Source organism: Lissotriton vulgaris, chromosome 7 (assembly GCF_964263255.1).
Source record: "Lissotriton vulgaris chromosome 7, aLisVul1.2, whole genome shotgun sequence".
NCBI lineage: Eukaryota > Metazoa > Chordata > Amphibia > Caudata > Salamandridae > Lissotriton > Lissotriton vulgaris.
In genome coordinates, this window is record NC_141695.1 from 708,586,788 (window position 1) to 708,612,446 (window position 25,659).

Here is a 25,659-nt window from a genome sequence, read left to right on the forward strand (position 1 = left end):
GGCGCTCCTTCGGCACGCCAGCGGCGCACCCGCTGCGCGACCACGCAGTGGTCTTCATTTGTGGGGGAGGGACGCTCAGCTGGGAGGCGGGAAAACGGGCAGGAGAACGGGCGCAAGGAGAGGGGAGGGGCTGGGAGAGCAGAGGCGGGAAGCGATGTGTGTGGGCGGCGGGGGGGGCCAGAGACCAGAGGGAGACAGTGGAGTCGAGCAGTGAGATGGCAGAAATCAAGCAAGAGCGGGGCACACAATAGAAGTCTGCAAAAAACAGTACAAATCAGAGGGAAACAGTGGGGTCAAGCAAGAAATGGCAGAGACAAAGCAGGAACGGGGCACACAATATTAGTTTGTAAAAAACAGTACAAATCAGAGAAAAAGTGGCAGTAGCTCACAGCAGCCTTGAACCCACGAGGCAGGGGGACCTGGGACAGCGGCGGATAGCATGAGCTGTTGGGGGAGTGCAGGCCTGTAACCGAGGTCAAGGTCTCACGAGCACTCCCCACAGCGGTCTGCACTTGTAGGGGATGGGAGGGACGCTCAGCTGGGAGGCGGGAAAAACAGGCGGGAGAAAGGGCGCAAGGAGAGGGGAGGGGCCGGGAGAGCAGAGGCGGGAAGCGATGTGTGTGGGCGGTGAGGGGGCCAGAGACAAGAGGGAGACAGTGGGGTCGAGCAAGGAGATAGCAGAAATCAAACAAGAGAGGGGCACACAATAGAAGTCTGCAAAAAACAGCACAAATCAGAGGGAAACAGTGGGGTCAAGCAAGAAATGGCAGAGATAAGGCAGGAACGGGGCACACAATAGTAGTTTGTAAAAACAGTACAAATCAGAGAAAAAGTGGCAGTAGCTCACAGCAGCCTCGTACCCACGAGGCAGGGCGACCTGGGACAGTGGCGGTTAGCAGGAGCTGTTGGGGGAGTGTGGGCCTGTGACAAGGTAGTGCCTTTGGCAGCGATGACAGGGGCAATGGGTGGTACAAGCTGCAGTGGCCTCCTGGTCAAGGCCCTGGCACTAATTATTTTACAAATTAAGCCCTGCCCATACCTGAACCATCAGAACATTTACTATCCCATCCATTACCACTCTCAGAACCTCCAAATCTACATACTACCCCTAAACACTATCCACCCCTGACCTAAAAAAATCCCTTCTAGACTGATACATTACATTTCCTTAAAAACTAAAACCTCCAGACATTAAGTTTATTTGTGTATATATGTATATGCACACATAAAATACAGTTACCTGCATACTAAAACCTGCAAAGTAAAAACCTTTCCAAATGGATGTAAGTGAAATCTCCTGATGTTCTTTACTGCGATGTAAACTAGCCACCCAATGTACGTATCTGCTATGCAACAGACCTCCAAGTAACAGTGACATACCAGTGAAGGATTTATGCTGACAGAACAGGCTGAGGCTCCACTGGAGTAAACATAGGGCTTCTCTTAACTATAATCAGAGTGTAAGAACCTGGAGTATGTTAGGCCGCAGCATCACATATATAGCAGTGCTCCTGCCCTATCAAACTCTAAAAGATCCCCTTGATTCCCAGGGACTGACTGGCCATTACCTGGATCCAGCGAATGTATAGTCTTTTGACTGGTCAACTGGTGGGAAAATACCTCACTGAAGGGGCTCACAATTTTCTGTATTAGCATATCTAAAGGTAAGCATGTTGCTACAGGGACCTAGTATTGAGGACCTGTGCTACACCTTCTCCAGACCACTTTCCATGTAAATATACACCGACCCCTTGCACTCATTACAGAAGACCTGTTGTTCATGGTGCAAGTGCTGGAACATCGCCGAGGGTCGCTCAGGCTTCCCAGGAAGCCTGCTTATCTTACAGCCTGCACAGTTCTTCATGACTAGCTAAATAAGGGATATTTGGCATCCTACACTAGTTTGGATTGGGGTGCGAGACAGACACCTCAACTGCAAGACAATCTAACTGAAATTGGGACGGTAAATCATTTTAGCGTGGGTACTAAGCCCGCTTTAACATCGGACGCCGGTCCCGCTCTATCTTTGTGCCCCCTTTGTTGCTGCTGTCCTCTGGAGGTCCAGGGGGACTACAACGCCCAGTCTGCCTTGCCCGGTCTTTGCATCACCAGAAAGCACCTGGAGGCGCTTTAAAATTGGCAAACAAAACAGGTGATGGACCGAATGTGGATCAATGTGACACATTCACCCCAGTCCGAAGATCTGGGCCCAAATCCATCGTTTTTTTGCACTCCACACCACCCTGGGTTAGACAATGGCGATATGCAAATCAGCTCTGACCCTGTGCCCCATGGGAACAGTCCAGTCCGAACTACAAAAGCCATGTCCTTCCCAGACGGAATCAAGCATCCGAGGACCGGACCGGACCGGTTTCGAGGTAACACCTCTCATCAGCCCGGCTAGCTTGACTCCAGTGGTGTGGAGTGCCTGGGACCCACGTCTGAGCATCCCCAGCGCACTTAGGGCGGAATTTGCAAACAAAACAGGTGATGGACCGAATGTGGATCAATGTCACACATTCACCCCAGTCCGAAGATCTGGGCCCAAATCCATCGTTTTTTTGCACTCCACACCACCCTGGGTTAGACAATGGCGATATGCAAATCAGCTCTGACCCTGTGCCCCATGGGAACAGTCCAGTCCGAACTACAAAAGCCATGTCCTTCCCAGAACGGAATCAAGCATCCGAGGACCGGACCGGTTTCGAGGTAACACCTCTCATCAGCCCGGCTAGCTTGACTCCAGTGGTGTGGAGTGCCTGGGACCCTCGTCTGAGCATCCCCAGCGCACTTAGGGCGGAATTTGCAAACAAAACAGGTGATGTACCGAATGTGGATCAATGTCACACATTCACCCCAGTCCGAAGATCTGGGCCCAAATCCATCGTTTTTTTGCACTCCACACCACCCTGGGTTGGACAATGGCGATATGCAAATCAGCTCTGACCCTGTGCCCCATGGGAACAGTCCAGTCCGAACTACAAAAGCCATGTCCTTCCCAGAACGGAATCAAGCATCCGAGGACCGGACCGGTTTCGAGGTAACACCTCTCATCAGCCCGGCTAGCTTGACTCCAGTGGTGTGGAGTGCCTGGGACCCACGTCTGAGCATCCCCAGCGCACTTAGGGCGGAATTTGCAAACAAAACAGGTGATGGACCGAATGTGGATCAATGTCACACATTCACCCCAGTCCGAAGATCTGGGCCCAAATCCATCGTTTTTTTGCACTCCACACCACCCTGGGTTAGACAATGGCGATATGCAAATCAGCTCTGACCCTGTGCCCCATGGGAACAGTCCAGTCCGAACTACAAAAGCCATGTCCTTCCCAGAACGGAATCAAGCATCCGAGGACCGGACCGGTTTCGAGGTAACACCTCTCATCAGCCCGGCTAGCTTGACTCCAGTGGTGTGGAGTGCCTGGGACCCACGTCTGATCTTTGGACTGGGGTGAATGTGTGACATTGATCCACATTCGGTCCATCACCTGTTTTGTTTGCAAATTCTGCCATAAGTGCGCTGGGGATGCTCAGACGTGGGTCCCAGGCACTCCACACCACTGGAGTCAAGCTAGCCGGGCTGATGAGAGGTGTTACCTCGAAACCGGTCCGGTTCTCGGATGCTTGATTCCGTTCTGGGAAGGACATGGCTTTTGTAGTTCGGACTGGACTGTCCCCATGGGGCACAGGGTCAGAGCTGATTTGCATATCGCCATTGTCTAACCCAGGGTGGTGTGGAGTGCAAAAAAAACGATGGATTTGGGCCCAGATCTTTGGACTGGGGTGAATGTGTGACATTGATCCGCATTCGGTCCATCACCTGTTTTGTTTTAAAATTGGCAGAGGGCTCCCGCATCGAGGGACGTGCACGGTCGTGCCTGGGCAATGCCCGGGCCAAGGGCGGGCCCGTCTGCACCAGACAGGGCAGGCCACCCCCCTGTGACTTGCATTCTGTTTGCAGTTCGGGACACTGATCCCAAAGGTACTTTTTCTCTTTATGACTGTCAGCGGACATATATCCCATCTGTTTTATAATTTTGTTATTATGTATTCCTTTATTGGCTGGTGGCATAAGTTTTAAGCAGTTCTAATCCACTGTGAAGCAAGTTCTGGTATACTGGTATACTGAATATTGTTTTCCTTTTTCACCACTGTATGTTAAATACATTTTTTTTTTACCTGTTTCTCTTCATCTAATTGCGGAATAACCTAACGGGGAAAAGCACTGGATATCGGGGAGGGGGGCATGTAAAGAAAGGTAAAAAACACCTAAACAAATGTCGGGTAAAACACTTGCTGTTATGGATCGTATTGTTAATCTTGTTGGCGACTTTGAGGAGATTTTACTCGCCTCACCTGATCGTGTAGCTCTCTAAACACAGGCAGTGCACCGCCTCTAATCTGCCCCAACTGCCAAAAAATATATCCCGGCAATTCCTGACATGGTTAAAAAACCATTTCCCAAGGGCCACCAAGCCGCCATCCATGATTGTACCTTATCTGAAGAGAGCAACAACTTCTCTTTGCCAAGACCATGCCCCCCACAACATGCGCCACTGAACCAATTACTATATGTTGAAATAGATTCTTACCCCTACTGAAAATCTCAGAGGAACTAAAAGCCCAGAAGAGTCCCAAGTGATCAGAAGGGCCTTGTGCTCTTGTTCAGTTATGTTTAGAAACCAGATAACGGATCTAAAGGTCCAGACTAAGCAACTTATGGAGGAAGTAAACAAACTAAAGGTTATGATCGACAGTCTCACCTCAGCGTTAAAAATACTACCTAGCAATGACCAAACAGCCACTGACGCCCTGTTCCAGACCAAAGTTTGCAGAACACCTAACACCACTAAAAGAAATTCATGTTGTCCAATTATTAAAAATAAAGTTAATGGTCAAACAGAAAAAAATCCCTAAAAAAGTGTCCTATGCACCAAACATTATGCAGAATCTCGTCATCACTGAGGGGCCAGCGAACAGAGTGAATAGATTATCCAACTCATACACCAGAAGAGAAATGCATATTGCTCCCCCCCCCCCCCCCCACTGATCAGTCCAGGGTAATTCTACCTGCAAGAGTAAGCAATTTTGATAAATCTTGTCTTCAATCTTCTGAGTCCCAAATTTTCTTAACCAACATTCCAAAATCCTGACCTAGTTTAATCAAGGAGGATGAGCAGTCCCTGACCAACAAGTGCACACAGTGGTTGAGACATGTGCGTAAGTGTTCATCCATAATCAGGCAGGATATATCCTCCGCTGTAAGATATTCTTCCAAGGATAATAACTCCGAATATGTGTGTCTTACCCTTGTCTCCCCAGTGCTGGTAGAAAATCTGGTGGCTTTCAACCTAAGAACATCTCAGATGATACACACAAACATTAGGCTGAAATTGGACCCTGCTGACTTTGCCTCTCACATACCCGTCAATGCCCCAGAACCTATGTGTACCGGGGTCTCGTCTCTTCAAAACATAGATTGACTTTCAGCTGACTGATGCCCCTAAAATAGATCCATAGTAGCCATTCAATCTGGAGGGGTAGAAAGCCCCCGTATAAGACGTCCCTCTAGCACTGGCCTTGATTGGATGGACTGTGCAGTTGAACTGCCTAGGACCTCAACACTACCAATGAGTGTACTCCCTAGCCAAACAGATATCCCTAGCCAAATATGCAATCATGTTCTAGTCTCAAAACGGGTACTACAGTTGAGGTTAGCCCAGGTAAAAATACAGACAAGATACATCGTTAATGAGAATAGCTTCCTGGAACATAGCAGGGTTGACCCACAAGACTCAATCACTTGACTGGTCAGATTTTATAGAAACACAGGAAATCATAGGAGGATATCAGGAGACCTGGGCACTAGCTCCGGTTTATCATTTTGGCTATTTAATCGTTCATAAATTAGCAGTAGGTGGACATGACGGCAGACCCTCAGGAGGGTTAACAATATGAGTGAGGCAGAGTTCTGCATTTCAGATAGTGGAAATGGAGATTGATAATAAAGATAGTATGGCAATACTCATTAGCCCTAAACATCCCCAAACCTACTTATAGTTAATGTATATGCTAGCGGCTTAGCAGGTTATCTAAGACAGTCACTGACCTAAATAGTTTCTTAGATAGATTGGGTGAAGGGAATAACATAATCATAGCAGGGGACCTTAATAAAACATTTGAGCCTTTGGATTATGAGGATAGCAACCTTAGTGCCGAAGAAGACGCCCAGTGCGATATACCCCAACTGGAAATATCTCCAATCAAAAAGCGGACTGAGGCAGCACTCCAAACCAAACCTGTTTGCTTCGGGAGAGGAGTTGGCCTAACAGCTAGGGCGCTTGACCTCGGACCTGGGGATCTGGGATCGAGTCTCTGTAACAATGCCAAAAACATCCTGTGATTCTGGGCAAATCAATTAATCTCCTCGTGCCTAAAATGAATGTGTGTCCTCGTGTAACATAACTGGTGCTATGTAAAGTGCTCTGATACCCGATTCGGTTCGGGTCTATTCGTGCTATATAAATCTCTGCAAAAAAAAAAGAAAAGAGAGGGAAATGAGGGCAGCAAATGGCCGTACACCCTCTGACCGTTTAGGATCTCATACTTACAATAACGGCCTGAGAATCAGTCGTATAGACTATATCCTTATTAATATAGAGCATTGGTCATCATTAGTGGATATGAAGGTCTGTGTAAGGATCGAAAGTGACCACTATCCACTGCTTCTAAAACTCAAAAGCCCCAGTCTATGAAGCATCTTTGCCCTCAGTGTAACAGTGACCGCTAAAGCTATAATCAGTAATGATATGAGGAAGATCAAATGGTCCCGTGTTGTTGAGAACGAAATCTCCCTTGAAAACATGAAAGTTGAGTTGGCGAATTCACTAGATCGTCTCCAAAAACATAATAGTCAGGATGAAATCAATCTTAATATCAAACTAATGCATTAGGCGTTTCTTTTTCAAACCTTTTAAAACCCCCAAGAGATGTTCATCAAAGCATGACCACTGGTATAACAAGGCTTGCAAAGTAGCATACAAGCAGCTGTCCAGGGCTATAAAAACCAATGATATAAGCAAGATAAGAACATCATGCAAACAGTATAAATCCATGCAAGCATTAGCAAACAAGCATTTGCAATATAATAGGTCTCACATTTGCGAGAGTTTAAGATTTTTGCATTGCAAATGACAATGCTTTTGATTTATCTGTTTTGATAATTAACAAAAATAAAAGGCATTGTTATTTACAATGACAATAGCTCAAACTCTTGTAAATGAGAGACCTATTTAATTTTAAAGAAGTGCCGCCATTGTCCTGTGCTGCTTGGAAAGGGAAAGCATGCATGGCGCGTTGAGTGTTGCCCGCCTATGGCCTAGATACCAAGGCTGGCCACGATCCTTGTGCCACATCCAACCTCGCACTGCCCATGCCTTCTGTGTCCACACGCTCGCCTGGCTGTACACCCCCCATCCACAGCTCCCAGCTGATTCAGACAGAACAGGCTGCGATAGTTGAGCTTTCGAGTTTGGAGAACAGAGCAAAGCCGTTGGTGATCTGAAAGGGGTCGGGATCAGCAGATCAGGCTCTGAGCAGAGTCTGGCACTCCTGTCTGTCTGGAGTTTGGGGCAAGCCCCGGACAAACACCGACGATGGCAGGGCACGCAGGACTGCGAACAACTGCGCTTCTGAGACAGGCGAAGGCAGCAGGTTCACTGGTGGATGTGCGAGGGTGGGGGAGCAGGGTGGAAGTCGAGGAAACATGCAGAGTGGAACACGGAGAGGCATGTGGGAAGGAGGCACAAGGGTGTACAGTAGGAACTCAGTGTGGTATGACACTCCCTCTTTTGCTTCTGCACAAACCTTAGAATTCTTATTATCAGGAGATCGCATGATCGTACATGTCAAAAGATCGCCCTCTCAACAGCAGTGAGTAGAAAACAAGGACTGGACACTTCCTATGCCACCTAATAAAGATTCCAGCTGAGCGGAGACTGGAGCCACTGGTGACCACCTAGAAAACCAACCACAACACCAGGCATCTAACCATGAACAGATTTTACAGATCAAGCCTGCTGAATGAAAAGCAAAATGGCGGGGCCCTTCAGTGGATAGAGCTGGACAAAGTGAATAGCTACATTCAGACTAGTAAAGGAAATTCAGAATGATGGTTGGGTTTGTGTTACATGCTTCCAAACATGGTCATTAATCATTAATTAATTGTTGGCCGAGAAAAGGCACAATGTGCATTGCCCTTTCTAAGTTCAGAGGTCATGCAACACTCTAAGGAAGGTACTTTGCTTTACTGGAGCTTTCTGATACTACAGGTAAAAACAAAACCAAAACTGCCCACATTCTCAGCATTCGAACCTTAAATTCAGCGACAACTATATCTCACAAGAAGCGAATAGACTTTTAAGCAAACATACTGAAAAAGTAACGCGACAAGCAGCTGCATTTCTCGCATTCCGACATCCGAGAAATTTTAATTCAGAGACCTGTGACAAGTAAAACTGGGCGGGAAACCGTGCTGGGTGTGGAGCGGTTACACATTTTTCAGTAGACTGAGCTGATATTAAAAACACATTAGCTTAAAAAGCAAAAGTGCAGGGAGAATATTCTGTAATCCCTACCACCAAACACAATATTTATATGGAGAATGAAACGTCCGAACCGTGTGCAGCAAGGATTCACAGACACTCAGTCAGATGGGAGGAAGAAAGAAGGCAGCAGGGCATCCGGTGAGTCAGCTGGGAGGGGTGGGGGGGGGGCAGGGAACCGGATGCACACTCCGTGCTCCTGGGGGCTCTTCTCTTCGATGTTGGGTGGCTGCATTTGTTTGAGCGCAATTCAGATTTTAGACAGAAAAAAGTTTAAAAGGCGACTCCAGTACGTTTGCAATATATGTTCAGAAAACAACTGCTACACATATAAGTGCATTCAGAACAAACGTGAATGCAAAACATTATTTTACGCAAATCTACCTTTCTTTCCACAGGAATTTTAGGGCAGGAAAATCAGTACGTCCTCACACTAATTTGAGGAAGCGTTAGCAAAGCTAACAAGCATTGGCTGTGCAGCAGTAGAAGTAACGCAGCGCGGCCGTGAAAGCAAGTCATCGCGATTGAGATCACTCTGAAAGTGAAAGTGAGCGCGATGATGCGCTAAAGCACGCTAGGGATACGCACGCAGCAGCGCGCGTGCTTGTGCGCGTGACAGTAAGCTGGTGGCCGCTTTGGTAGCACTTTTAAAAGCTGCTACTAAATGTCTTGCCAAGGCCAGCGCATGCGCTGGATCAGGTGAGACCTAAAAAGGAATGGAATAAACAAAGGTGGGAGGAACTTTTGCAAGCTAGCAAAATGAAAAACATGCAATAACTTTGGCAGCTAGTATATTGGGACAGAAGAGGCCAAGGTAGAGTCCCGTCAAACCACATCGCCCCAGATCAATGGGTATCTTTCTTTGAGAACCAATTTGCTGTTGCTGAGAATAAACCATCCTTTTTAGTTCCAAGTGTAGACACATCAGTATTATTTTCCCTTAGGGAAGTGGGAACAGCTGTGAATTTAGCCCCAAAGAGAAGTGTCCCTGGTCCTGACTGCATCCTGGTGGACCTATTTTTAGTCGATAAAGACAATTGGTTCAAGTTTATTTTGATTTTTGCGAACACGATTGCCAGAGGAGCTCCCATTCCCGACTCTTGGCGAGGGGCTGCAATGTTGCCTATTTATAAGAAGGGGGACCGTTCAAGCCCCAGTAACTACAGGCCTAGCAGCCTAATCGACTCCTCCCAAAAGATTATGGCTAGATTGGTCCTGAACAGAATACAGATATGGATAGCAGAGTACAACATACTATCCCCCTTCCAAGCAGGTTTCAGGGCCCTCGTAAGAACAATTGATGAAGTCTTTTATTTTGTTTCAATTGATTGGCGTGTTGTAGTACTAGCGGGTGGAACTATTTATGCCACCTTTGTAGATCTCAAGGCAGATTTCGATATGTTCCCGCGAAATAAACTCTGGGCCGTACTGAGTGACCTAGCACTTCCCCCCTAACTTTTGCAGCTTGTAGTCAAACTGCATGAATCCAATTATGCGCAGGTTCGCTGGGGGGCTCAAGGGAACACTACCCCAAAAATTCCCAATCCACAAAGGGGGCCTATTGGATAAGAATTTGGTCCACTCCGGACTTAGCCCACTATGCCCTAGCTCTTAAAGACATCAGAGATGCCAATACCTCTCACAAGATCAGATGGTTAAAACAGGTGAAAAGCACCCTGGTGAATATGGGCATGAGGCATCTATGGGAAGACCCTCTACATAATTTTCTCCACCCCAAAAAGTGTTTAAAGAAGCATACTGGACTATGATAAGATCTGGTATTTTGAAAACACAATAGCAACCCCTGACTAGGGGCTGTCCCCTGGTGCACAGCAGTGAGCTTCTAAAAAGCTTATAAAGTTAAAGTCCACAAATTGATTACAAATCCAAAATGGATATGTTTCTAATGAAGAGTTTTTTATTGAGTTTGTTCATATTACTCAATAATTCAATCTGATAAGCGTTTCAGATAATCGTGTTTATAAAAATATTTTTACAGCGAAAATAACTCACGATGCATTTTGAGCAGCTGTGTGCCCTTCTTCAGGGGTATAATCTGTGAACAAAACCAGAAAACATAATATGCGCTAATCTTCTAGAGCTCAGTATGCAGGTTGCAATTTTACAATTTACTGAAACAAATCATGTGCACACATGCATGAGTCAACTGTTCGCAACATATAAGTGCTTGCCAATCATAGTATATCTGGTGTAATATAAGTAGTAAACCAAATAACCTTCACAAAACATGATAGATGTGTCCGACAGTATGGACAAAGCGTGCTGAAAAGTACTTAAATAAAAGTGTACTCGAGTGCTTCCAAAGGTAAAAGGTCGCAGTAAAAGACTGGTGATCAAAAACAGAAATGTGCTGGGGTAACAGCAAAAGTGAATTCAAGTGAACATATTAGTCGAGCCTCAAAGTAAATACAAACAAAAAAACTTGAAAGAGTTAAACTTACAACGTGCTTCAATAAAATTGCGTCTCTGAGTTAAATAAAAAGTGAGAAGTGAATACGGGCTTGTGTTAACGTGCTAACAGCGTTAACTGTAGTAAAAAAGGTCACTAAAGCAGACTTACATGGGGATAAGAAAGATCGTCACTCCAATAGGTGGTGGCTCGTAATTATGAGTCCATAGGTTCAGAAATGGTCAACGACTAAAAGTGAAAAGTGTGAATATATTAGTTTGCCTCGAGGTGCCGGAAAAAGAACAGAAAGGGCCAACTGAGTGTAATGTAGGTCTCACCCCCAATGAAAATGCTGCAGCCACCGTGAAGGTTATTGCTTATTTATTAGATATTTCCCCTAAAGAGCGCCAAGCCTGTGCTGCTCGTACCGGCTCTTCGCGCCTCTCTGCCCGCGGTGCACGCGCAGCCCAACATGGCCGCCAGCACGTCACGTCACTGACATGACGTGCAACACTAGAACGCGCCACTACATATCTCCCCTTTTTTCCCAATACATAACAGTTCAACTTACAGTTCGCCACTCATGTCATAGTCTCTGAACCTTGCTGGCTTGACCACCGCTCTACCCCTCCTGGTCAGTCGTACCGGGGTAGTGGGAGCCACTCCTTCGCTTCTTTTTCCGCTTCCTAGCGCAGCCGTGCTTCCATCTCCTCCACTCATGTCCTCTCCGACCGTTTGCTCCTGGTCGGCCTCGCCAGTCTTTTCCTTTTGTTGTTCTCTTCTTACATCAGGTTCTGTCTCTCGATGTTCCTGTTGGACAGTTCCTCTTTCCTCGTCTCCTACGTCTGTTCCACCATTGTTCCAGCATAGAATCTTGTTGCATCTCGCCATGCGGTCCTGCGACCACACATTTCCATTGCTCAGCAAGCCGCTCTGCCCATTACTTCCTTCACCTGCATGGGCTTGCTGTATTTGCTCTCTCCTTTCCTTTGCAGCGTGGCCAACTTTACTCGCACCATTCACCTATTACGAATCCAGTGTGCTTCACGTTTCTCCGGTTGTCGTAGTGCTTGGTGTAGACGGTTTGTGCTCTCTCCAGATTGGCTCGCACCACTGCTGGGGACCACTCGCTCATTATTGTTTTCTCTTTCCACGCCCGATTGTCTTGGGTGAATGGTTCACGGCCTCTCAGTATCTGGAATGGGCTATACCCGGTCCCTGTGGAGGTGATCCTGTACGCCCACACCATGTGCCATATCTCCTTCTCCCAGCCCTTGTTGTCGGAGATGGCCGCTTGAACCGGCCCCATCACCACTCTATTGAAACGCTCTACTAAACCGTTCCCAGCCGGGTGGTAAATGGATGTGTGCTTCGCTATGATGCCATTCCTTTGCATAACTTGGGATCATTTTTCTGATCTGAATTGGGGTCCATTGTCACTGAGGATGGACTTTGGGATGCCTTCCCTCACGAACGTGTCGGCCAGGAATTTTACAATGGTCTCTGTGTCCATCGCCTCGTCTATCTTCAATTCCGGCCACTTTGAATATCTGTCCACAAGGACACATACGTATTTCTGGACTCCGTGTACGTCTAAGATCGGGCCTAGTATACCTACAGATAGTTCCTCCCATGATTTCTCGGGGGGTCAAACTTGCCCAGTGCTGGACGCAGCAGTTTGAGTGTTTTATCTGCGCCTTGACACCGTGGACACTCTCTGACATGTCTCTCGGCCCTTACATCCATTCCTGGCCACCAGTAGTTTTGCTTGGCCCTCAATTTCAGTTTACCGATTCCCAGGTGTCCCTCATGGAGTACGTCCAGTATTTTGGGGATAATGCCAGTTGGGGGAATGACCTTCTCTCCCCTGTATACAAATACTCCTTGATCATCTATAGACAGTTCTCCCCTGACTTCAAAATATGGGGTGAGTTCCCCGCGGGTCCGCCTCTTGTCAGGCCATCCCTTGGTGATACGTGATTTCACTTCTTCTAGAACCTGGTCTTCCTCATACGCCTGTTTCCATTCTTGGTCGCTGATGGTGGTTTCTTGGTCTTCCGTGAGTGCTACCCATTCTTCAGTTCCCACTTTGTCTTCCTCGCTCGGCTCCATGGCTGCTGCTCTGCTCAAATAGTCTGCCACTCTGTTCTTACTCCCTGGAATATACTCCACGTCGTACCTAAATTCCGTCCTCAATTGGAACCTTGTGCCCCATAGGAACTGTCTGAATCTGGTCGTAGCCCATACCACCGCCAGCATTTCTTTTCCGATCACGCTGTACTTTTTTTCTGTGTCACTCAGCGTGCGGGATGCAAAGCTTAGTGTTTCCAACCTTCCTTGCCCTCGGTCTTGCATGAGGACAGCTCCGAGTCCTTTATCGCTGGTGTCAGTGGTCAGCACTGTTCTCCCTTGTCCTAGGTAGGTCACCGACTCCATTCCGATCGGGCACTTGGTCCATTCTGCTGTGAGGCCCTTACTCTCTAAGATCTTTAGTACATTCCCGAGCTTTTTGTCATGGTCGGGTCTATCTCGCCCCATCACTAGAATGTCGTCCTGGAAGTATTGGACGCCGGACTTGTCTTTGAACAATTGGTGCATCAGCTTCTGGAATACGGCTGCCGCCAAGGCTAGCCCGATCGTCATGCGGCGCAACTGATAACACCCGAATGGGGTGATGAACGATGTGAGTTTGCGGCTCTCCGGGTGTAGTGCGATCTGGTGGTAGGCTGAAGTCAGGTCTATGGTGGAGTACCATTTGATTCCCCTGGTGCTGGCCAGCATCTCCTCTATTCTGGGTAAGGGGAATCTCTCTACCACTATGTTTTTGTTCAGTTCGCGCAGGTCGACACACAGCCGGACCTTGCCACTGGGCTTCTTAACCACCACCAGGGGCGCCAGCCACTCAGCACACGTGATGGGCTCAATGATCCCTTTCCTTTCTAAGTCCTGAAGTTCATCCCTTACTGCTTCCCTCACTGCCAAAGGGACATTCCTCGCTTTGTGGGCCACCGGCACGGCATCCTCTTTCAGAATGATTTTATGTGCAAATTTCTCCAATCTTCCCACCGTGCCCTCAAAAACTTTTGGGTATTCACTCTTCCATTTGTCGAGGTCTGGCCATGCTTCCAGTTCCGTCAGTAGAATTTTCTCTTTACCTCCAGGATCCAACTTGATGCCTAAGTCGCCTTGGTCGAGCCATCCTAGGACCGAGGGGCCCTTCTCTGACACGTAGAGTTTGCAGTAAGCGGACCGGCCTCTGAATTCAAAGTTTAATGGCCTGAATCCTGCCATTGGTATGCGGTCCCCATTGTATGTGACTGGGCGGATGTCCAGCTTCTCAAGTTCTGGGCCTAGATGCGGTGCAAATCTCTCCTCCCATACCGCTCTCTGGACGATGGTGTAGGGTGAGCTTGTGTCGGCCACCACGTTGATCATAATTCCTCCTATCGACATTTCCAGGACCGGTTTCATTGTCCTTCTGCCATCGACACTCTGGACTTGGCCCTCCATACTCACTACCTCGTCGTAGATGCAGAGTACCGTCACGACTTTCTCTTCGGTTCCGTCTTCTTGTTCGTCGCTTTCTTGACCGACGTATCTCACCGTGCCTTTGGAGGCCTATTTTCGACATACCTTCTCGTAATGGCTGATTATTCCGCAATACATGCATTTGGCGCGAAATGCTGGGCACTTCCTGTCGTGCGCCTCGTGCGACCAGCTCCCACATCTGTAACATGGCTTCCTGTTGTTTCCCACTTGTTTCCCGGGGGGCCTGTGTTGCCTTGCCATTTGCTGGGTCCCTTCTCTGACGACCTCCTGTTCTGGTAGTCTCTGCGGGGCTCTTCGTTGTCCACTTTGTTCACCATGACACTGGGCGCTGTTTCCTTCTTCGTTGCTTCTGCGCATCTGCGTGCTAGTTCAGCTCTTTTGACGATGACCAACACCTCCTTGAGAGTGGTATCTCCACTGGCCCATAATTTGTCCTGCACTGCGGTGCACGTGGTGTCGCCATTGTAATGTAGGTCTCACCCCCAATGAAAACGCTGCAGCCACAGTGAAGGTTATTGCTTATTTATTAGATATTTCCCCTAAAGAGCGCCGAGCCTGTGCTGCTCGTACCGGCTCTTCGCGCCTCTCTGCCCGCGGTGCGCGCGCAGCCCAACATGGCCGCCAGCACGTCACGTCGCCGACGTGACGTGCAACACTAGAACGCGCCACTACAGTGAGGTTGATAACTTACAGTTAGCTGCAGATCAAGGTGTCACAAGCAGGTTCCATCGCGGTGTGTGTAAACGAACCAATGGTGAAAGCGCATTTGGAGAACTGACTAAAAGCGCGAATTCCACGGAAAAGTGAGTCCGGTCACGTGATCACGTGTGGCGGCCATCTTAGAGTGGTGAATAGATAGTGTCAAATATGAAAAAAGAAAACAGGGTGAGATGTGAAAAGTGAGTTAAAGTGTTTAAGGGAAAATCATGTGATCAGCTATAACAACAGTTCTGTATATAATCCAGGCTGTGGGTGGCATAATTTAATTTATCTGGTATTTTGACCCATACCAACTTATCTTCTCTGAACAGTACCTTCTTGAATCACAAGCCGGAACCCATATATGAAGACTTCTGGGACTTTGTAACCAAGTCCATTGACAGGAAGCGTTATTTTCAGTTCCAGATAGGAACATTACCGACCAAAGTCTTCACCAAAACCTGGCCTCATTCTCAAGACAGTAAATGCCCACTCTATCAGAGTATGGATGAAAAAATCCCTCACATATTATTTGTATGTCCAGCATATAGATCCCCAAGGATCAAATGGCTTAAACCTATATGTCTGAACCTGGGCATCAGGTCAAGTGCTACCCTCTGCGATTATTGAAGACCAGCACACAAGAGGCAATTGTGATTGCTATAGTGAAGTTTTTAGGATGGGTGTCGAGAATTAGACATAGGATCGAAAGTAAGCAGACTGCGACAGTGCTTAGTTAGACTCTGTCTTCTGCTTATTACCCCAGCCCGGTCATTCATCGCCCATTATACCTAGTACCAGCATTGGGACCTGCGTGTGCAGAGTATCCCATGAATAGTTTTTTAGCTTCTACTGATTTTACTTTTTTTGTTTAAGGGGAAATAACCTACTTAGGTTTTTTTTAACATATGTATAAACTGCTTGTCTTTTACCAAGTTTTTATCTTACTTTTATGTATAGTCTTGTAGAGAAATGGATTTTATACATGTACTTTTGATGATGTAAATATTTATTGTCTTTTATGATCAGTGCTATCGAAATAAAGACTAAATTCAGAATGAATATTTCAAGTCATGTCTTCTCTGTTTGAAAAATAGATTTAGTATTCCATTTTATACATTCTGAAATATAATGTACATCCATTTGTTTCTTTGAAATACAGCTAGATCATGCCCCTATCCTGGGAATTTGGAAAACGGATTCATAGAACACACGTCACTGACATATCCGAACTGGATTCAATTCTCATGCAACATGGGGTAAGACAAGCTTCAAAATGCAAAATACATCAGTCACTGTTTGTAACAACTCTTCTATTGAATGCAAAAGTATGGTAAACATGTTTGTTAAGATGTGTAACCACCTTTACCCATAAACTCTGCTGAGGCTTTTCCACCCCAGTGCTTGCCCTTTTTATCGCTATTTGGGGTGTTTTGCATTTACGCCATCACAACTTTTTTCCCTCATAAGATATCCATGCCAAATGTGTGTCGTTTTTCTCCAATATCCTGGAGATTGTAAAGTACCCAGGGTTTGTAGATTCCCCTAGAGAGAACTGAGAAAATAGCCAAAACATAGCTACATTTTTAGAGAAAAATGGGAATATTGTGCTTTTTAAAAATAGGGCATCAATGAAAGGCTTGCTGTGGTAGGATCACCATCTTCCCAATTTTCAGAAACAAGCAGAGCTGTAACAAAAACATTGTTTTAACCACAAGTTTGGCATTTTCTAAGAGGTAGTCCATTCTTCCTACTTTTCCCTATCCACAGTGCACTTCAAACCTCAAGCATTGGTAAAAAGCATGCATTTTCTTCATATTTCGGTGAGTGAAAGTTCCAGAAGCTGTGGCGTTCCACAAATCTTCTACCACCTAGGGTAGCTGAGGAATTTTGGCCTGGGATCAACCTCCACCCAGGGAAGCCTACAAAACCTAGATATTTCTGAAAACTAGACACCCAGTGGTCCACAGGGGTGTGGCTTGTGTGGATCTCACAACATTTCCTTAGCTAGACATCCTTAGAAGCCTTAAGCCTTGGCTACAAATATCCATTTTCCTTCTATTACTGTGAGGGAAATTTCTGGAATTTCCAAATATCCACAAATTTCCTACCATCTAGTGTTCCCACACATCTCACACTAAGAATGGTATCCCAGTTGTGTGGGTAGGACTAGCAGCTGAGACACAGCAAGGTCCAAAATGCAATTTGGAGACATCAACATTTCTTGCAAAAAAACATGATTTAACTTGGAAATGGGAGTAGATGTTGTATTTGAGCCCCGTCGTCCACCACTTAGAGAAAAGTACCAAACCCACACTTTAAGAAAACCTAGATTCCAGGTGTGCCTTGTGGCGATTGATAATGTTGTTTTTCCCACAATACCCTGAAAACCTTAAATGCCTAAATGCATGCATTCCTCATGTATCTGTCAGGAGAAGTTTGGACACCAACAGATTATGTAACATTAATGTCAAAAAAATGTGCGATTTTAGCCATTTAAGCAGTTTGGAGAGAATTGTGGGTTAATGGGTGGGATCAGTGCAAGTTAAACCACCAGGTACAAAATGTGAGGGACTGTTATTAGGTCTCGCGACCTATCAATGCGCGCAAGCGCATTGAGCGGAGCGAGAATTCAAGTGCTCAAAATCCTCGTCAAACCAAGGGCTTCTTGGTGCGGTTTTCTTTAAGTTCACGTGAATCACGTGACCAAACAAGCACGCGCATCAGCCTCCCTCCCTCCCTCCTAATTGCATTTTTTCACGGCCGCACAGCACATCAAAGGGCTTCTCCCAGCGTGTGCTGTGCGGCTTCTCCTCCCCTAATTATTCATGGCTGGCCGGTGGCCGGCCGTACTTTCAGTTTCCCGGCCGCTCTTGTTTTTCTTCTGTTTGACCCCTGGTTTACTTTTACTTCAATGTTATCCATCTTAGGTTTAATCCTTCAGTTGGCCACTTGATGGCGCTTTCGTCTTTCCTATTTCTAAAGGTATTTCCATCTCTGCACCAATATAACTTATTTGTTTCCCGTAGTTTCTTATGTAGGTCATCTCGCTTTATTGATCTTCTTTTCATATATTCTTTGTATTCATTACATTTCCGTATTTGTCTATTCTCCCATTCAGTAGATTGGACTTTGTAATTGGCCCCCAAGATCTATCAGGTCTACATCGAACACCTTTCTCCCAACATGGCGACCGTTTTCATGACCCTTTCCGACATAGCTTCTCTGCTAGTAGTTCTGGACCTTTGTACGTTTTCCCTGTTAGTTGTACTCCGATGTTCCCCTTTTGTCGGACTTAGCGATTGGTATATAATCTGTTTTCCTGATGTCCTGCGGTCCTGTATCGTTTCCAGGTGAGTCTTGTTAGGTTCGTAGTCAGCGTCTGCTTGTTTGACTGCAGGGATTCAAGCAGTTAGCCTTTTTAGATTTTTACCGTTCTCTCATCCTTGGCCTAAATCACCCACAGCCGTTATGTTTTCAGCTGTGACTCATTTCACTCTTGTCATGGCTGTACAGTTAGATTTTTCGTAGGACAGACCTTTTTGGCTACTTCATCCTAGGACTATGCTCCAAGCAATCTGCAGCTAGACATTTGATAGACTCATCTGCTATTGGTGGGCCCTTTATTTTTATGGAGCCCTGTTCGTCTCAGTGTATGTTTCCCTGAAGCAAGTATCCATTTACTCATCTATTTTGTACCTTTACTGGATTAATCATTAGCTGGGTTTTTTTTCACACTACCTTTTTTCCATTTTTATCTTTATACCGAAACATTGATTTACATTTGGCCCTTTAGTTGGAACCCTTATAGTTCAGACATTCAGTGAATTCTGATACCCTATTAGAAGTTTCCCCTATGATAGGGAGATTGTGTTCTCCATTTTCATCGACATTTTATTCAAAAGTAGGTACCTCTCCCTGGCTCCAGATCGGTCCTTATCGCCTTCATACCCTTATCACTTCTGTTCATTCACAATCTTGTTTTTTTACACAATCTTCTTGTTTCACGCTGTGATCAAGACGCAGTTTGTGAGGCAACAGGAGCGGACCTATGGCATATTTGGTCATCACCCGGGGTTTGTGTTTCAACCTCATCGTTCCAGGCACTGTTTCCATTTCAAAGTGCTCCGGTGTCCCTTAAGGGGCAGAACTCTCTTTTCTCCACACACACACCCTCTCCCCCCCCCCCTCCTAGCTTTCACTCGAGTGCCTCCGCAACAACGAGCTTGGAGGGGGTCCCACACTTCTTATAGGGATTGCTGTGATCAAGCAGTTTGTGAGGCCTCACCTGAATCACTAATGTAGACATCTAGTTAAAATCACGGCCTCTGGTTAACAACGTGTTATTCTGGCCAAATCAAGTTTCTCTCCACTGACCGTTAAAAAGGGTAAATCTGCCACATTGTCTCTAAAGTTATTTAAGCTTCACTCCAACATGTGGTGGTCTAGGGCTATTTACACTGTTTAAGACACATTTACCGTCTGGAGTTCACAGCCTGTAGAAGTACAGGAGAAGAGCTCTTCCTATCGAACACGCAGAAACCTTTTAACACTATGCAGTGATGCTGACTTTTTTTTATTACTTTATATTATAAAACACATGTTCTGCGGAATGTGAAGGAGCAGGTAAATTAGGCTTCATATTAAGTTTTAAAAATGGTGGCAATAGCCTTTAATATAATTTGCTTCTCTCTTTTGTGCCCCAAACCAAAAACCTATCCCCTCACACTACCTATAACCCATCTAAACTACCTACTAACACATACCATCTCCCTTTACATCCTCATATTGATTAAAACTACATTTCACACCTCCCCATGTAACTATCCCACAAGTCCAGCTCTCTCTCTTCTCAATATAGAGTTGCGACTTTTAAATCTAATAAAACATTTTGAGAATTCAATTTGCGAAGCTGATCAACGCTCTGTTAATTAAAGACAGGAGGAGTCACTCCACTGGCTTTTACCAAACGCCTCCAGCGGTAACCAATTACAGAACACCTTATTTAGGGGTGTGTGAGAAAAGAGGAGTGCACAAGGCATTGCAACAATGCTGATGCACTCATACTGTTAGCTATTTAACAACGAGGGAAAGGGGATACTGTAAGTGACAAAGAAAATTATGACAGAGAGCGTAGATTACACGGCACTGCAATTGATTGGTACAATCTCCCCTCCAACCCAGAACCTGTTTTCCAAACTTTACCCACTCACCCTCACCCCCTCATCCTTACCCCCCTCACAACCCTCTCACCATCACTCAGCCTCACACCCTCACACACTCTCACCCTCACACCCCCTCACTCACCCTCACACACTCACACAGCCACTCACCCTCACCCTCACACCCCCTCACCCTCACACCCTCACACCACTCAGTGCTACAACACATATGTGTGTGTAGGTGCAAATGCAATGTTCTTGGATTTTCGTCACAATAAAATACACTGAACATAATCTTCACAAAATTTATTTACAAACGTTTAAGCTATTGCCATTATAAATTACAATAACTTTTATTTAAGTATTAATTATTTACAAAATTAAAAGCCATTGTTATTTGTAATATCAATACATCTAAGTCACGTAAATACAACACACATTGCATTACAAATGCTATAGGTGTCACATTTGCGAAAGTTAAAACTATTGACATTGTAACTGACAAAGCTATTAATTTTGCTATTTTCAAAACCAACACATAAATTAAAAAAGTGTCTTTTACAATACCAATCGCTCAAACTTTCCTAATGCAAAAAGTTAAAAGTATGGGCATTGTAAATCACAAAACTACAAAATAAAATGTCATTGTGGGGTGTGGGATTCGGCGGGCCGGAATAACAGGCGGGGAGGCCAGATATAGTGCGCTATGTTTAGCGAGTTTTATTGTAGATACAGGTAGGTGTGGCTTATAAGTCTCTGTACAAAAGGGGATCAATGGAGTTCTCCTGGGTAAGTCCGAGGTAGTGAAGACGTCCGGTCGGGGAGGGAAGGGAAGGGCTCCGGCTGCTGGGCTGATGTCCTCCGGATGGTATAAGGCTTCCCTCTCTGTAATGCCGTTGGGTCTTTGACTTCTGTTGGTGAGCCTCGGAGGTTTGGGGCGAGAGAAAAAATAGAGGACCGTTAGTCTTTCAGTCCTCTCGGTCTGTACAACTATCACCGACACCAGGGGGTGGGGATACAGAAAGCGGATAGTGAGGGACGGGTAAGACGGGGAGGTGAAAGAGGCCGACAAATAGGAAGGGAGACCAAGGGTCGACAGGGTGCTCGAGGTGTAGGAAGGTGGGGGTCTATCTATATATATATATACAGTGCTCTCGTGCTCAAGTTGGTGCAGCGCTATATTATTTACATTTAATTACAACTATCTACAAACGGCACACGGAGATGGATGACGGTTACTCACGTGGCCCGCCGCAACTCCCTGGTGAGTTGCGGCCGCTCTCCAGCAACCTCCTGAGGACTCCACCAGTCCTCAGACCACACGTCGCCGTCGGCGTCCTCCTCCACTTCTTCCGGTTGGATCTCCGACTCCTCGTCTCTCTCTCTCAGCTCCGGTTCCTTCCTTGCTGCCTCCTGCCACAAGTCCGCGGGTTGGAACGCCCTTCGTTGTGGTTCGCTGGTTTTTATACCTTCCGGGATGTAGTCGGGGGCGGGACTTCCGGGTTCATGTAGAACTGCATCCGGGTGTCCGTCTTCCGGTTTCTGACCTCGGTAACCCTGCAGTGGGAGAGATAGAGAAGAAGTCCTATGGAGAGGGAACAAGGAATCATCTATGTTAGACGGACCCCTCCCCGCGCGAGGATGCCGCTTCGCTACGGCAGGTACGGTGGCCTTTCCACATCCATTTAGAAATCCTATAGCTCAAACGTTCCTACTGCGAGACCTATTGGCAACGCCAGTGCTTGTTTTCCTTCAGAGTCCATCCACTACTGAATTGCAGACTTATACCGGTTGGTTTAAGCACCTCCAGAATTTCTAAGTTCAGAGAGCAAATACTAATAACATTATCAGAGTTTAAAACCAATAACTACTGTTCAAGGCACCAACCACTTTATGGGCAAGTCACATGCCTTCCACATGCCACATATAGTGCCATTCATACTGCCAGCCATGACCCCAAAACACCACACATTCAAGGGCCCATGACATCCATACACCACAGGACCAAGCCACCCACCTCAACAGCTCTCAACAAGTCTTTGACCAACTTCTACACACTTACCACAAAACATATTCAGTGAGAAGTCAAGAGCAAGTCAACCCCATTAACTGTAACAATGAGAACTCCCTAAATCCACCCAGGCAAAAGTTTTTCTTTTATAAAAGAACTCTCATCGACTGGTAATTACAGTGGCATGCTTCATCGCAGAGTTATCCCCGATACAATCTGTATCAGGGCGTGCTTTTTACCTTGACCCTGTAATTACCAGACGGTGCAAGAAAAACCTTTTCCTGGGTGAATTTAGGGAGTTCTCATTGCTACAGTTAATGGGTTGATTTTTTCCCTTGATTTCTTATTGGCACTGTGAAGCTGAATCAACCCTCACGTATAGCTTCTCTGCTCCCTCTTATTGAGTGAGTTTGGTGCAAAATATCCTCAAAGAAGTCAACATCCAGAAAAAAATAGATGTAGTCAATAGGCAAACTAATTGTGGTATTGACTTTACATCCAGCGTGTGCTGTGAATGGGGGAATTTGAAACTGAAGAACACTCTGGTGTGGGGGGGGTTGCAAAGAGAGCGCCTTACGTGATTGCAGTCTGGATTGGGCTACCCTGCTACCGCTTGGACAGATTGTGCTTGAGAAGGGACATCATGATGACTGCCATGACGGTGTTTCCCAGAATCACTGGAAGATGAGTCAATGAATGGTGCATTGCCAACTGTAAAATTGCTGTCAGATTCTGCTGCATTATTCTCTTCCTCTGATGCTGTCTCAGTGCCAGATCTTGCATCAGAGCTGTCCTTTACTACTCAAGTTAGGCATACTTCAAGGATCCAGGGGTGAGCCCACTCCGGTCACTGGTAATTTATTATGACACTCACATTCAGCTGAAACTATTTTAGACATGAGACAACTAAAACATAGCCATATCAGAGTAGCCAAGAACCGAAAGTAGGTGTGGTCGCCATAATAAAAATGTGCCCTATCAGCAAACCAGATAGCTAAACAAGCATTTGTCATGGCATTTTCAAAACGTCATTGTTGGGGGAGCTGCCGGGCTCTTCCAAGTGTTAGAAAAATTGTTGGTCCTTTAGTCTCAAGTAGCACACATTAACAAAGTAGCACCTGGATCTGAAGAGTCCTACTTTGTATGCAGACGTATTCTTTGTGAAAAGGCAGAATGGCATCACCCACAGTGAAGTTAACCATTGGTTGAACTGGACTTACCTATTGCCCCATGCAGTATGCTGCAGTGGCTGGAAGAAACATGTGAATGAGACAACAACAGATCAATGGATGAAGAGGGCTGGCTGAACCCCCCCTATAAATATGTCAAATATATATATAATTGTAGTAAAATTGAAAGGCAATGACAAATGCCAGACCTAACAACCAGCACACATTTGCAATGTGGGTAGGCTTTGAAATTGTTGAGACATGCTGCATAGGTGTTTGGGAAGGTATGGAAGACCGCATGCAATATGCTAAAGTCAGGGAAATCAATAGTATAAATCTGCCCATCCAACTTTTAAAACAGACCCATGGTCCTTTCATGGGAAAACATACATGTTTGCTAAAATCAATTATGCACCCTGGGGGTATGCCTTTATGCCAGATGACCCCCGCAGATTTTGCCCACTGTCTTTTCCCTCTAGGGACCAATTGCATCCTCCATGGTGGGGCGATCACACCTCTAGGGGGAAAACATTCATCTTTATAAATATGCCCTGCAGGGGACTCAACCTATATGCAAGAGGTGCTGATCCCCCAAAAACATGACAATCTATTGAGTCTTGTGCATTTCTTCTGGTGGATCGCAGCATGACTGTGATCCCTGAGCATGAAGTCGTCTGAGCAAGGCATCGCGGGAAAGCAGAGATTCTCCCCTTTCCAGCAATTCATCTCTCAAATATGGAGATGTCGCCTAGGGGATGTAAACCCCACTGGACACCTGAGGGAGCAACTCACCTGCTGCTTCCTTGCCAATCAAATGGGTTTATGACATCAGCGATTATGTCACATATGGGCAGGGGTGGTAGTTGAAGCGGAAAGGATTCCGCTGCACAGCCCTGCCTTTGGCAGAGAGAAAGGAAGCCCTCTGGTGTAAGTACTGAAGCTTCCTTTTAAATCTTCCCCAGTGTCAGCTATCGGCCGACAACAGCACGGGATGCCCGCACCTATGGGATTGAAGACAGCAATTTTGATTGTAAAGGTTTACATGAGAGGTTTTTATTTTTTGGGATTTTGTTTCGTCGTCCACATTCAATGAAAAACAAGCACAAAATTGCTACAAATCTGGCAAAATGAAAAAACTCCTGCTTTAAATTATTCATAAGAACAGAATCCAAAGCACATTCACTTGTTTGCCTGATTGTGAATTAAAAGAATGTTTTCTTTTTTTTTTACTTGCTATGAAAAAATCTAATTTAATAGCAAAAAATATTTTTGATAGGTGTGGCATAAAACCAACTCGCAAAAATGTGTGCTGCTTTAGAGCAAACAGAATACAACTAATAAAACCAGTGTGCCTAGTAGTCCTACTCCAGAGTTTAAAAAGCACATTTCAGAATAGGATATAACAACTGTCATCCTGGAAGACAATGTTGCTGGCTCTTGGAGCATGAAGGCTGAAGTGATGGCAAGTGACCACTGTTATCTGAAGGGACAGAAACAGATGGCAACCAAAAAAATGCAAAAACAACAGTTGATGGACAGAATGCAGAACAATGTCATACATTCACCCCAGTACAGAGATCTGGGCCTAAATCCATTGTTTTCTTGCTTACCACACCACCCAAGTTTAGACATGGCCATATGCAAATCAGCCTTGACCCTGTGCCTCATGGGAACAGTCCAGCCCGAACTGCCAAGCCAAGTCTTTCCTGGACCGGAATCAAGCATCCTAGGACCGGTTTCTGGCTATCAGCTGTCTTCAGTCAGGATAGCTTGACTCCAGTGGCTTAGTAAGCAAGGGACCCACGTCTGGGCATACCCTTCGCACATAGGGTGAACAGCAAAACACACAAGGTGATGGACGGATTGTTGCACAGATGCTATGACCAGACGTGGGTCCCTTGCTCACTACGCCACTGGAGTCAAGCTATCCTGGCTGTAGACGGCTGATTGCCAGAAACCGGTCCTAGGATGCTTGATTCCGGTCCAGGGAAGACATGGCTTGGCAGTTCGGGCTGGACTGTTCCCATGAGGCACAGGGTCAAGACTGATTTGCATA

General features: G+C 46.0%; 1 protein-coding gene across 1 annotated transcript in view; it reads left to right on the forward strand.

Annotated features, from left to right (window-relative positions):
- APOH (apolipoprotein H) overlaps positions 1-25,659 on the forward strand; it is a 410,334-nt gene that overhangs the window by 195,517 nt on the left and 189,158 nt on the right. The window contains exon 3 of the mRNA XM_086930939.1: positions 16,424-16,520. Within this exon, the coding sequence (XP_086787065.1) occupies positions 16,424-16,520 (97 nt within the window). The remainder of the gene's footprint in view (positions 1-16,423; positions 16,521-25,659) is intronic.